Source organism: Neolamprologus brichardi, chromosome 14 (genome assembly GCF_056152115.1).
Source record: "Neolamprologus brichardi isolate AB-2024 chromosome 14, ASM5615211v1, whole genome shotgun sequence".
NCBI lineage: Eukaryota > Metazoa > Chordata > Actinopteri > Cichliformes > Cichlidae > Neolamprologus > Neolamprologus brichardi.
Window position 1 is genome coordinate 26,467,843 of NC_142117.1, and position 14,567 is coordinate 26,482,409.

The following is a 14,567-nucleotide window of genomic DNA, read 5'->3' on the forward strand; positions in this document are numbered from 1 at the left end:
TCCACATTATCCACTAATAATGGCAAAACGTGAATACAGATAAACTGCAATGATTTCCCAGTACAGTAAGTCTAGCCTTATATTTAGTTGAAAATAGTACAAAAATAACACATCAAATATATATATCGGTCTACATATAGATATATATATATATATATATATATATATATATATATATATATATATATAACTTCAAAGGTTGATGAAGATGTTTCAAAGGTTTCAAAGATGTATGGCCAGGGTCACAAATGACTGACTAAGCTGTTTAATCTAAAATAAAATAAATAAATAAATAATAAACTGTTTTGAGTTGCTATTTCAACTCAAAACAGTTGAAATAGCAACATAACAACTCATAAAGGGAGTGTCCCAGAGATGGTTAGTGTTTCAAAAGCAAAGATGGGGTTCTGAAAGCCTGCATAGACAAATAGTTTAACAGTTTAAGAAAAACACCTTTAAAAAAGTGAAATTGCAGAGTATATTGGAATTCTGTCTTCTATGGTAGTATATGATACTATAGAAAGAACAGTGTCCATTCTTTAGATGGAACTGTTTTTGTTTTGCTTAAAAGAAATTAACTGTTTTAGATCAAGAAAGATTCCTATCTCTTCACAAATAACTACATTTCAAATTATATCAAGTGAAGGCCACCGATAAGCTGATTTGTATGTGTTCATGCATTTTTTAAGCAGTGTTAATGTATGACAGATAAATAGACTAGTTCTTATTTAGCGCTTTCCTACTTTACTTGAGTACTCGAAGCACTCTATACAACATGTATGATTCACCCATGTGTCCTTTTTGTCTGTACTTTTTCTACCTAAGTGCTTTTATCTAACATTCACACTCCGATGCATGCATCAGAGAGCAACTTGGGGTTCAGTGTCTTGCCCAAGGATACTTAGTTTCTAGCATGCAGATTAAAACAGCCAAGAATCAACAAAACACCCTTCCAGTCAGTATGTTGAACTAGGAGTATGGCATTTTTTTAAACAGCTGTGTTTTCTAAAGCTCTCAGAGTTTTCTAGAACCTAATAAGATCTCTAATTTGTCATCTTACCCAACTGACAACCCACGTTCCAGTAGAACTGAGGGTTGAAATTGGAAGAGTCGATGCGATATGCCGAGGGATAAATTCGAGACAGCTGCCTCTGGTTAAAAGCCAGAAACTCTTCTGTTCTGTGATTCACCAGAGACTGTGCTCTGGTCTCACTGAAAGACAGAACGTCACCTGCAGTGCCTGAAGAAAAACGAGGAGTTGTTATAAGAAGTTGCCCTTAATATGAAGATTGCATTTTGCTTGTGTGTGCATATGTCATAGCTCTGGTGTTTCACCTTCATTAAGACACTCCTGTGAGGCAACAGAGTTGGTGAACACCACAAGATTTGACAAATCTCTGCTCAGTTTCATCGTCTTCCTCTTTCTTCCACACCTGAAACAGTCAGATGGACGATTTTAAAAAGAGGACAGAGATGACAAAGTGAGATCATCGAGGCAGATGGAATAAAAAGGATAGTAGTTAAAACTTGAACATTCATCCATCCATTAAAGTATTTATATGAGAAAAGCATTGCAGGATAGAAGATTGTCCACTGGAGGCAACTTGGAAACCACAGGAAAAGAGCATCAAAGGCAAAAAGCTTAATAGGGACCAGAGGATATGCAGTGCAGAAGACTCACTCAGATTCCCACACACAAACAACTACACCGTCATGCACCCACAGTCTTAAAAAAAGTCAGCCACTCAGACACATGCTTGTGGGAATCTGTATTGTGACAGTTCCCTGGGACATGCCTATATGAATATGCAACAGAGACTGGAAGAACAAAGAGAGACAAAGGTCCTAGTTGCAGACAGCCGCTGAACAAGGAAAACAAAGCTGGATTTCCACATTTTTTTGCCAGTGTTGACTCAAACAGAAATGGGGGAAAACAAGACCAACATGGACATAAAACTGAAAAAGAAGTGGACTATATTCAAACTGAGGATGAAAATGGAAATACTACAATTTACTTTGGTATGATTCCTTTCAGATTCTAAAAGGTGATTCTAAATAAAACACAGACCAAATAATGTGGCATCAACAATTTTGCCAAATAAATGATCAAAGTTTCTAATTATGGCTTTGAATAAAATATCCATCTTTGACTACAAGTTAATAAGTATATGAGCTGTGGGATGGTTTATTATTATTATTATTATTATTATGTGATGCATTCTATTATGGCGCCAGTTTCATGCATCCTAGACCCTTGGTATTATTGGGCTTTTGTAGGAAGTCAGTAAAATCAGGGTAAGGAAGGCATGATTGCACAGCAGGGCATGCAGGCTCAACATTACAGATAAATTTGAGAAAAGTGGAAAAGGGTGAATGTTAAATACAGTCACCCAAAAAATCTTTGATGCTGGTGGTAGCTCCAGATTTGACTCCTTAAACTTTCTACATAATCTTTTCTCCACAAAAACAAAGTCTTCTCCAGCAAACATACAATATTTGTTTGGAGAAGCTTCAGTGTTTTCATGACACTACCAGTGACCTGGATTGTTTCATGCTCCCAGCAGTCAGCAAGTATCCAACCTCTCAGCTGTCAGAGATTGTCAGTATTGTGATGAAGTGGTTCAAAGGTCACCTGTTGAACTGTCCTCCAGCCTCCCTCCCGGACCTCTCCTGACCATCTTCTTCCTTGTCCATGCTTTGACATGTCAGCCTGGATTTGGAGTGCCTCTGGATAGTGAAGAGACAGAGATATGTAAACAAACACACAATTACACTACTGTAAAGGTTTGCCCTCTAAATAAAAAGTATAAACAAAAACATATCTAATATCCATAAAGCCACCTACATTCTTACAGCACACGTTCTTTATGCCTACGAGTTGTCACTAGTGTTTTTTCAGCAAGTCCGTTTCACTGTGGCTGTTGCAGTATGTTTGAGTGTGTGATTGTGCATGCCAGTGGATGTTTCATACATAGCATACTCAATCACTGCGAGACTTTTTTTGAATAAATTGTTTTCTGTTTTCTTAGTTTTGTTGTGCGTTTAGCTAGTCTGTTCTATCAGTGGTAAAGTGAAGTTAAGAAGAGTAATTACAGGGTTAAGGCTGCCTACCAGCAGATTACTTGCACCCATGTGTGAACAGATATATACACACACGTGGGAGGGTGCACAAAATGCAAAGAGGGAGGCATAAAGGAATGAAGAGTAGATGCGTGTGGGCAGTAGAGGAAAATGAGGAAGGTAAAAGGAAGCGAATGGCTAGCAAGAGAAATTCAGAGAGAGAAATAACCAAACTGAGGAATGTGGAAATGTTTAGGAAATCTTTTCAAAAACCACCACCCTCTTAAAACTGACACGAACTTGCAATCACGCTGAAGAACTGAGAAACATTGTAATCAGTTTCACTAGATTTTTTTTACAGTCGGCCACACTCTATAGGAGAAATTTACCATAAAGAAAATTAAAATTTGTATATGCATATTAGTATGCTTTATATCTACAATTATAATTCAAAGGTACGTGATAAAGAAAAAACTAACATAGTGGCATAGACCATCACAAAAACATGGATTCTATGAGTTTCCTAAGCTACCGTTAGCTGGAAGTACCGTTTTTTCCAAAGCATACTTGTTGATTTAATGTTTCAATGATGGTGGTGAAAAGCACTGTTCAAGAAGATGACGAGTTTAAAGGCCGTAACTTAGATTCACATAATTTCCATACTCATTAAAACATTTAGTAACCTCTTGTGCTCAATGGATGAGACTACTCCCATCAAGATGGAAATCTTTAATCGAAGGATAAAAGTGATTACTCATAAAACTTTGCATGCACTAGTTTATGGTGTGTGCAGGGACCGTTCTTTTTATGTAGAATTTAACATGTCAGAAACTAAGCTTAACCATTCCTCTAGTGCCAGAGTTAAAAATTCTGGGTTTTTTCTTTAATGTGTCATAAAGTGTCATTTACATTAGTATTTGCAACTAAAAGAAAGCAGCAGTTGCTTCTGTTTCACTTCTTGTAAGTGATGCTTATCAGTTAGAGAGCTGTCTCTGATGATGAAATAGAGCAAACAGTGTGGCAAGGTTGCACCAAATAAAAGCTCTGCTTAATAAAAACATATGTAGTCTAACATAACAGCTTTGAGGTAAGCACTACCTTCAAGAAGGCTTTAAAGTTGTGTGGCTTTTTTTCCAAACTATTTTAAAGAAGTGTTGATAAACAATTATGTTCATTTTCAGGGTTGTTCCTAAAATGCATTGCAATATTGTAATTATTTGATGAGCTGGTATAAATTTAGTGTTAAGGTTGTGTAACACTAGCTCTTGCCTAGAAGAAGAGCTGGTCTTTTTCTTATATACAGTGAATACAACGCAGCACTAACACTGTCAGGCTTGGCGTAGCACAGAGACTATAAGAAGATCCACACACAGTTACTCTCACGGTCCTGAGTCGGTGACCCAGTGTTTTATATTTTGTATTATTATATAGTCTTTGATTTCATTGCTACTTAGGTTCTAGTCTCTTGGTTACTGTTCTGTGCTCCGTGTTCCATGTTCCCTGTGTCTCCTCAGTATCTAGTGTGTGTCTTTTGGATTCCTGGTTCTTAGGTTTAGTTCTGTATCTATGTTTAGTTATCTGTCTTCCCTGTCAACCATGTCCCCTTGTGAAGTCTATGCTGTCCGCACCTGTCCTGTGTTTCCTGTTTTATTTTGATAGTCCTTGTCCTGTGTGCAGCATATCTAGATTTGCTTCCCCTTGTCTTATTATATATAATTAGTCCCAGCTGTGTTTCCCTCCTGTTTCCTATTCCCTCGTTACTCCCTCGTGTATTTAAGCCCTGTGTTTTCCTTTGCCGTTTGGCATGTCATACTTCCTTATATACTGTGAGTCGCTCCATGTTTTTAGTTGTCCTGTGTTTTGTTCTTAGTTTTATTCTCAGGGTTTTGGTTTGTTTTTCTGTAAATTTATGTTATGAAGGATGTTCCTCTAGCAAGAAGAACAGCTGTCGTTCTAAGTTTATTTTCCGTGCCCAAGTGTCTGCATTTGGGTCCATTTCCTGACTGCTCCAGCCATACATGACAGTTACAATATCTACAGTAAAATCTGACTAGTTAACATTCTATATCTAGTTTGCTTCGTGGTTTAAAATAAAGAGAAAAATACAGTATAAATACAACAAACTGCAGCTCTGCTGTTGAGCTGATGGAGCGTGTTAAATCACCACCCTGGGTGAATTCAGTCAGGCTGGCTGTTCTGACAAGAGACTCATTGATTTCAGCCGTTTAGTGCAGACTTGCACATTTTTCCTTCATGCACAAAGACAGCATTGATTTCAAGGGGCAAGTTTGGTCTGCCATTCAAATAAAACAAAATCTCATCCTGCTGAATATTAGTTTCCCTCCCAAAAAAGATCATTCGAAAGTGGTTTAATATTCTAAGAAGTAAAATAACTGATTACAACCTAATCTGAAGCTGAACAAAGATGAATTACATTTTAGGATCCCAGATAAACAGAATAAGAAACAAGCACATAAAGCCACCTCCTTTTCTATGCTTCTTACCTTCTGTTTGAGTGTCGTGATGAACGATCTGCTTTGGGATTTCTTCAGAACCCCTCTGGAGCTCTAAAATATATATTTTTAAAAAATGCATTCAGAGGCTTTCATATTTCTGTTCACGTGCACTTTTTTAGATTTGTGCATAAGAATCATTTGGTGTGAATCTTATAACAGTCACATTAGCACCCAAGTGAGTCACTTAAACCCTAAATCTCAAGAGATGCATATAAAAGACATTAGCCAGTACAGCACAATACAACTGATAAGTGGGTGGGGGGAAAAAAAGTACAGTAAGTAACACCTAGAAATAAATAAGTAAAAAATTGTGGTGACAAAATGAGGTGAAGGGTATCACCAGCCAACCATGAGTAGAATAAAACGAATAGGAAACCCCGATGCACAACACCCACTACATTAAAATGGCTGTCAGGAAACTGAAGCTTCTAAAAATAGCACAAGAGGCAAGCAGGGAAATTAAATATTAAGTAACACTGCAGACATTTAGTTTCTCATCACTTTCAGTCTGTTTTGACAGCCTTTGGATGAATTTGGATTACGTGGGTGGAAACATAAGATCCTTCAGACAGATGTGTGTGTCTCTGTGTTTTCATGTGTTTGGTTAGTGTGTTTGGTGCAGTAACTAGTCTGCCTCTTTATTTTCTCCATCCCCCTCCATGACTAATCCCATGGCCTAGTTGTATCCCCTTCTTTTTTTGATTTCTTCTCTTCATCTGTTAACAAGTATAACTCTCCTCCATACTCATCCCCACACATCGCCTTGCGGCTTTACCTGCCGCAGATTCTTCTGAAGACCCTGGTGTGTGGCTCGGAGCAAAGCTCTGATGCTGAAGCTGTCAGTGTCTTCCTTGTCTCCGATCCGAGACTCCTTTAAAAGAGAGTCCAGTTTCTTTCTGATGTGAGACTCCACCACCTGGTGGTGACCATTGCCCTAAGTGAAAGAAGAGACAAAAGGAAAATGTTTTCAGTGTGGTGTTGAGTAATGCCTTTTTGAAGCAGGAGCGCACCTTATTGCTAATGCAAAGCACCTGAAATTGCAAAACCAAACTGCTATAAATCAAACCTGTATACAGAGTGCCATATATTTGCAAGAAATAGAAGTAGAAGATGATAACTGCATATAATCACATATAATCTTGTGTATATCTGAGGAGTATCGATTTCCTTTCCACAGGTCAGAAGTGTATAAGCGATAATGCTAATGAATAAACATCTCCATCTTGTATAAAACTGTACACCTGCTGAATGAATGGCTGAATGTGAATGAGTAATTTTCTCAGTGAATTATATCTGGAGCTCAGTATGTGTATCATTCCATTCAAAATGACAATAAAAATAAATATTTACAAACAGTCTGAGTAATCAAGACCATGCAAGTCACCTTTTTACAAATCCGATGCATCATTACTGTACAAAACTTACACCACACTATTATTGTAATGTTCAGCTGTGACTGCTGTGAAAGCAGACTGGTTTTATGAGCTCAATACAAAACCTCCCATCAGTGGAAACCTGCCATCTTCCGTTTTAAATTGGCAATGATTATCTGAAGTGGCATCTGCAGCCTCGTGCCTCTCAGCTAAATGTGGAATAAGGGTGCCATATTTGGTTACACAACTATACCATCTGGAAGAGTCTTGTCCTCTTTTAAGCATTGTAAGGAGGACCATGGCACTATTGTATCACAATATGATGATGATTAAGAATAGCTATGAAAATAGCTCAGGGAAAACTAAAGAGCAGTTATCATAAGCTGGCATTGATGGCATTCTTGGACATATTTTCTAGCAGGCTGAGTACTAAGTGCATTTAAAGTGGGGGTTTTTTTCTGTTTACTTTTGACTTGAATCTACGGCTGCTTGATTAAGCACCGGTTATTCCAAAACATTACAACAATGACGATCATTAAAACTTTGCAAGCAAAAATTATTGAAGTCATTACCTCTAGAACAACAATACCATTTAGATCTCATTATCTAACCTCTGTTTATGGTGCCTGTATGTGGCGGTTGGGATTAATTCACTGCAAACTGTTTGTTTGTTTTTTGTTTGCTTGCCTGCTTGCTTTTTGACAGGGTGTTGTTTTTGTTATTATTCTTTGTTATTAATTTTAAATTAAGATAAATAATTTATCTACATCATGATTTGACATAATTTAAGTTCATCGTTAATTAATCAATGTTACTTGACCTGGTTATTTGATTTTCATGGTACAAACAAGTGTGGCTTAGAAACTTATCTGGAGACATTTCCTACACACAGCTCAGTAATAATATATAATATATATATAATATATATAATATAATATATATTATATTATATATATTATATATTATATAATATAATATGGTAACAGTGTGATAACAACGTAGAAATGAGACTGTAATAACATGGAAATGACAAGTTAATTACCAAACCAAAATTCAACTGAAATCCAAGTAATATCTTGTATCGACAGTGGTTCTACCTGAGTAATATTACATTATTTTATTTTTCTTATTAATGTGTAACTGAAATATGCCGTTTGCATCGTATTATAACAGTCTCATAATCATATTATCATCATATTATAATACTGTTACCAACATAATGATATTCTGTTGCTAACTGGTTTTGCCTAATAAGCATATATTGGTTTCCATATTATGGGTAATATTACTGTGGTGCAAATATTGTTGGTACAAGATAATACCTATTTAATAATATGAAATTATTTTTTAGTAATCAAGTGATAATAACTTGCTATTTTCATCTTATTACCTTCTTGTTTCCACCCTATTACCTACCATTATTTTTGCACCGTTGTTATAAAAAAAAAAAGTGCTACGACTACCAATTATTTCCATTGAGAATATAAGTAAATGCATTTTTTGAATTTTATATTTTTCAAGGAAGTTAGAGTAGATGCCATTTATTTACATTTCTAAATATTGTCACTAGTGTTTTGATGGAAAAACAATTGCAAAGAAAAGCTATTCTTAAAAGCAGCCAATTTTAGCTTTACAATTTTGTTTTCTTTATATTTGTGTCAGTCAAAACATTGTCTGAACGTGTTGATAATAATCATTATTATGGATCGTATAAGAGCATGTTGTGTTATTGTGCATGCTGTTAAAAAAGTGCAAACCCTCGGTGACAGGGAAAGACAATATGAAACATGAAAAAAAGTTGATCAAGCACACTGGAAGTGTAATCAGTCACCCAAGAACACCTTTGATTTTACTCATTTTAAGACAACTCCAATATTTCTATTTCTGATACAGATTGTTTAATGTATATATTAAGTGCATAGATACAAAAACAAAGTCAAGAAATTATGACAGGATCTAACTGAAAACAAGCAGGAAGGTTTCAAGTAATGCAAAAGAACATGTCTATTTGGACATGATAATTTGAGGGTTCATGCTTCGGTGTGTGCACATCATCATTCATAGATTTATTCCTCTCTTACATTACTGCTCTTGAGCTTGAAGTCGTCCTCAATTTCATCAGCGCTGTCATCATCGGACACCTCCCCTTCTTCAGCATCTGCAGACAGATAGGCAGGCAGGCGTTTTCCCTGCATAAGAAAAAAAAAACACAGACCAAGACATGAGAAGATAGACATTTGACCCATGCATATGTCTTAAATGCATCGCTCATCCCTTTTATACACATGAACACCCACTCTGCTTGGACTTCTAAGATAGTCCAAGAATAACACAGCACAATTCAATATCTCTGACTCCAGAATATATACAGGCAGATAATGAGCATCCTCCTAATTTTTGAAGATGCTTTACTAGATTCAGCAGGCAAAAATTAAAGGATATAAGCACAGAAGACAACAAAAGACACACATATGTGCAACCACATACATTCTAAACAGTCATCTGCAGAGTCTCTGAGAAGCTTTCCGAGCACTCCTTTCAGCACACAGTGGAAGCCCATTAGTAAGCCACTCTGGAGGTGTGAGTGGGAGTTAAAATTTTCTAAGCGTCTTCTTCTACTATCAATGGCATACTCTATGCTTACTGCAGTACATCACCACCCTCACTTCAGCAAGCAATACATCCCCTTTCCTTCTATCTATCTGTGACTGTCAAAAATCTTTACGCCAATTTTCTTCATTGTCTTGTGACTGTCTGGCCTCTTCTGCTCTTGCTCTTCTGGTTTATTGAGAAAGGTGAAAGCCTCTCAAACAGAGGGACAAAAAGGATGGGGGAGCAAAGGGCCTTTATATAAAATCAATAATGCTCTTTAACTTTGCAGACATCTGACCATTTAAGACAGATCCAGGTTTTCTTTTCACAGAGAACAATGCAGACCTTCTTCAACGTTACAGATAAGCTGCACTATATCTCATTCTTATATATATAAAAAAAATCCAACAAATGGTGAAAGCTTTTGTTGGACTCTCTCTTGGAGTCTCTGGGCAACTCCTACTGCACTGGTGGATAAGGATCTTGGGTCTCAGGTCTTTTTAGATCAACCACAATTTACAGATCATTTTTGCTGGACACTTTTCCTGCATCTTGGGAGAGGCTATTGCTCTAAACAGATAAGCTTGTGAGGCTAGACATGGTAATGTTCTTAGATAAACTTGCAAGTGCAAAATCCATTGTAAGGTCACTCTAAATTGTTGCTTTTATCTATATGATTACATCGACTGAAGAATATATCTGATCGCTGTGGAAGTACACCAGTTTAGTAATACACAAAAGACTTTGTGTGTTCAAAAAAATTTGGTAAGTATGTTTTGTTATTGCTTGTTCACATTGAGGTGTACTGTGAAGAAGCTTAAAAGAAACTTCAAAATCAATCATGTTTCATCTTTAAATGACATAATACAAAATTATCATGAAGCATACTATGGTAAGAAGCCTACTTTGGCTGCTGTTAAGATGCAAACTACAACAGTCACATGCCAACTTAAAAACTATTAAAATTACCCCAAAGGAAACATTTGTGTATACTAACCAGGCACTCTTTTATGTACATCTGTCAACTTCAAATATCTCACCTGCCAATAGTAATGCATGGATAGATTTAAGTATATGCACATGGTATATGCACATCTGCTAAAGCTGAAACCAAGCATTGCAATGTGGAAGAAAGGTGCACTTTGACCTGCTGGTTGGTGCCAAATGGGCTGGTCAGATATTTCAGAAACTGCTGATCTACTGGAATCTCCAATAAAACTATCTCTAGAGTTTACAGAGTATGGTCTGAAACACAGAAAAAATAAAATATAAAACAAGTCAATAGTAACTCGTATAACAACTATATGCAAAAGAGCAATTCTGAATGCATGATATGTCAAACTTGAAACAGATGGGCTACAGCTGCAGAAAATCACACCAGATGACACTCCTGTCAGCTGAGAACAGGAAACATTACACAGGCTCACCTAACTGGACTAAAAATAAAAATAATAATCTAGTCTGACAGGTCTAGATTTCTCTTGGAGTATTCACATGGCAGGATCAGAAATGTAAATTGGTGTAAATATCATATAAGCATGGATTAATCCTGCATTGTATTAATGGTTCAGGCTGCTGGTGATAGAATGGTGTGAGGAACATTTTCTTGGCACACTTTGGGCCCCTAAGTACCAACACCACAGCCTACCCAACTATTGTTGGTGACCATGTCTACCCCTTTATGACCCCAGTTTACCATCTGCTGACAGGCTGCTTACAGCAGGACAAAGTGCCATGTCACAAGCCTCAGATAACTTGTTTTAAGTTCATGAAAAACTTCATTTTTTATTATGATCTGTCATTTGAGGAAAAATTGCAATATATTGAGTTTCTTGAATAAGTACAAGAAACTGTTTGGGGTTTCTCTTTTTTTTTCAATTTGGTAAATACAAATAAATAAATAAGGATGATAAACTTTGATATTTCAAAGATTTGTTGTGATGTTGTATGTGGTAGGTTGTATTATAAAATATTTTTCAATTCAACATTGCTAGTTACAATTAGTTGTCATGGTTATTTTAAAAAATATTCACACATCCAAGCACAAAAAAAAATAAAGTGCAAGACAAAATTGTACCAACATCCCAGAAAAAGCATAAAGATGGCACAAGGTTGGGCTGCAATTAAATAATTTATTCTCTTCAAAAGTTTTAAGGCTATATTTTGATCCAGCACCCTGAAGGAGATTTGATCCTCTGAATCAATGTTGCCTCAAAAACTAAAATAATTTAATCATTAAACTAGAGCTCAGCAGTTCTGCAGACTTTTGTGTTTTGTAGTTAAAAAAACTTAACGCCTCACTCATCATATACTAGCTTCTCGTTCTTCTCTCTATCTTGCCTATGATTAATACATTGACCTAGTTTTGCACCACTTCCACACCCTCTCCCACTCCCTGCTCCTCTTCCTTCACTTCATCTGTTTATGGGAAATAGTTAGTGGCCTTGCAGTACCTTCTGAACTCGTGCACATGAAGTAAAATTGGCGTATGATCAGCACACTACTTTGTTCACTGAAGTGAGAGGAGAGCTGATGCAGTTGCATTTATTCACAAGTGTACTAACTGACAAGTCATATTTGAATTCAGTAAGACATTCATTCATTTAAAGCATGCACTGTCAGTCCATCTTCCATTCGTCTAACCACTTTAGACTTATTCTTACTTTGATGAGTATCTTGCCTTGCAGGCTGTGAGGACTGGGTAATGTTTTGCAGTCTCCACTCAGTACATCTCCTATGTCCAGTTTGTCTGCAAAGATTTCTCGCAGGTACTGTGCAATCTTCTTTTGCTGCTGGATGCTACAGTGGTTCTCTATGGAGAGAATCACTGGATACCTTTAAAAAAAAAGAACAAGACACATACTCAGCTTTCTTTAAGTTACATAAACGCTGTCCACACTCTCAAAATGTGCCTTAAACGAAATCAATGGACTGAAGTGAGATGGATCTGCTGACATGATCATAAATCACATTTCAAACTGTGTTCCCATTTCTCACCTCAATTCAACAGAGCAAAGAGGAGGTAAATCATAAAAATACATCTGTGCCTCTGTGGCATGGCATGGTGTATGCGAGTCAGTGGGCTGTGTGTGTGTGTTTTCATTTAGAAAAGGTGAAATGACTTGTGGCCACACAGCAGTACAGCTCAAATGTCAGGTTTGTCAGACTGACAGCTCTCCCTCAGGGGACACAGCCTCGCTTTCACTCCCACCTCTGATCCTTGAAACACACTTGCATGAACAACACACACACACACACACACACACACACAGACGCAGGCACTAGTTCTCTGCCAAAGAGCTAAAGACAAAAAGAGACAACAGAGAGAGTCATTTAATTTCAAACATCTAGCAGCTCCTCCCAGGTGAAACACCGAGGCAGCCCAATGAACTGCGTAATGTGTGCTTGTGCCTGTTTGTGTGTGCGCGCAAGTGATGCGGGAGAGCAGAGACTCACTATCTTTCATTATAGCCTCGGGCCCATTAATCACATTAACAGGTGGCACTGATGATAAAAAATTTACTGAATATAGAAAGTGAAAATGGCAACAGGAGAGAAAAGAGAGCAATAAAGCACATGACATTCATTTTATTAGTCTGTTCTTGCTGTCATTATTATTATAAACACTTAAGTTAATTAGGATCAGTAATTTTTTTTGGCATGTTTCACATGACAATGCTAAACATTTATTTTATACTAGAGCGCATCATCATGAAATCTTTGTTTTATTTCTTGGGTCATTAATGGCTTAAACTATTGATTTGTACTCAGTACAGGTCCATAACTTGCTGGATAAAGGCACCTTTTTTTTGTAGTTTTGCTGCTGTACACCACAGTGGAATCAAACAGTTATGTGATGAATAAAAATCCATTATCTGTCATAACTGCAGTTGTAGGTGTGTCACAGGCAGAGTTGTGGACCCAAAAGGACTCATCAACACGGAACCAAACTCAGAAGAAAAAAATTAACAGGAACAAAAGGCAAAATACCCAAGTAAATGGTCACAAACATAAAATAATCTGATCCACTGGCAGGATGACAAACAGATGGAAAGAACCACTACCCGCATGGGGAGAGAAGAGAGGGACATGTAAACAATAGCTGTGTCTCAATTCAGGGGCTGCATCCTTCCGAGCACCTGACCTTCGCGGTCTATGTGGGCCGGGTCTTCTGAAGAAGTGCGAGGACATGAAATGGGACGGTCTAGCCTTCAGATTTGCGTCACCGCTGTCTCGGTGGAGTTTAATAAACTCAGCCGTCTGCTCCTTGCTATGTAAAATATAACAGGACATTGGAGTAAATTCTCGACCATCTCACACTTCTGTTTAATCAGTCTTCTGTTTGATGTTTATTTAGCTGTGTGAAAACTATGATTTTAATCTCAGCCAAACTGATTTACTCAGGAACAAATAAAACACTGAAAAAAAGCCAAACAATAACATTTCTAAGTTATCTAAGTGATTTATATATCATGTTTAACCTGAGTAGCGAAAGACCGTGCGGGGTCTGAAAATGATGTGCTGGGAGTCCACTGGTCTCGCCGGGTTCTAGTGAACCTTTACCTCCCGGTCAGCTATCGAGCTGCTGGGTAACAGACGTCTCAGAAAATGTCAGAGCACTTTTGCAAATATGTGATGTCTTGATAAACCGAGCAGATATTTGAAGTTTACACACCTACATTCTTACCTGAAAATATGTTAAAAGTTTATTTTCTGACCCAGAAAGAGTGATATAAGAATTGAAAAGAGTAATAAGAGTAATATTACAAATAAGTAGCTGCCGCCATTGTTGGAAACTGAAATTGGCTGTGCCGCGCTATTAATTCTGGGATAGGTTGGGCCACGAAGGATACACCCGACCCATCCTTCAAATTTGGGGAAATAAAGAACGCAATTGTCGGCCGCATTTGGAGCAGCCTTCAAATTGGGACAGCCTTCGTTGCGTCGCTATGACGTAATTGGCCTTCAAATGCGGCCTCAGCCCCTGAATTGAGAAAAAAAAATACTAACCATAGCAAAAATACAA

General features: G+C 37.2%; 1 protein-coding gene across 7 annotated transcripts in view; it reads right to left on the reverse strand.

The window, feature by feature from the left end:
* plch1 (phospholipase C, eta 1) overlaps positions 1 to 14,567 on the reverse strand; it is a 67,441-nt gene that overhangs the window by 9,227 nt on the left and 43,647 nt on the right. For all 7 annotated transcript variants that reach the window (XM_087851031.1, XM_087851028.1, XM_087851029.1 and 4 more), the window contains 7 exons: positions 12,205 to 12,376; positions 9,031 to 9,138; positions 6,352 to 6,510; positions 5,565 to 5,627; positions 2,633 to 2,727; positions 1,336 to 1,433; positions 1,061 to 1,240 (listed from right to left, as the gene is read on the reverse strand). In XM_087851031.1, the coding sequence (XP_087707157.1) occupies positions 1,061 to 1,240; positions 1,336 to 1,433; positions 2,633 to 2,727; positions 5,565 to 5,627; positions 6,352 to 6,510; positions 9,031 to 9,138; positions 12,205 to 12,376 (875 nt within the window). The remainder of the gene's footprint in view (positions 1 to 1,060; positions 1,241 to 1,335; positions 1,434 to 2,632; positions 2,728 to 5,564; positions 5,628 to 6,351; positions 6,511 to 9,030; positions 9,139 to 12,204; positions 12,377 to 14,567) is intronic.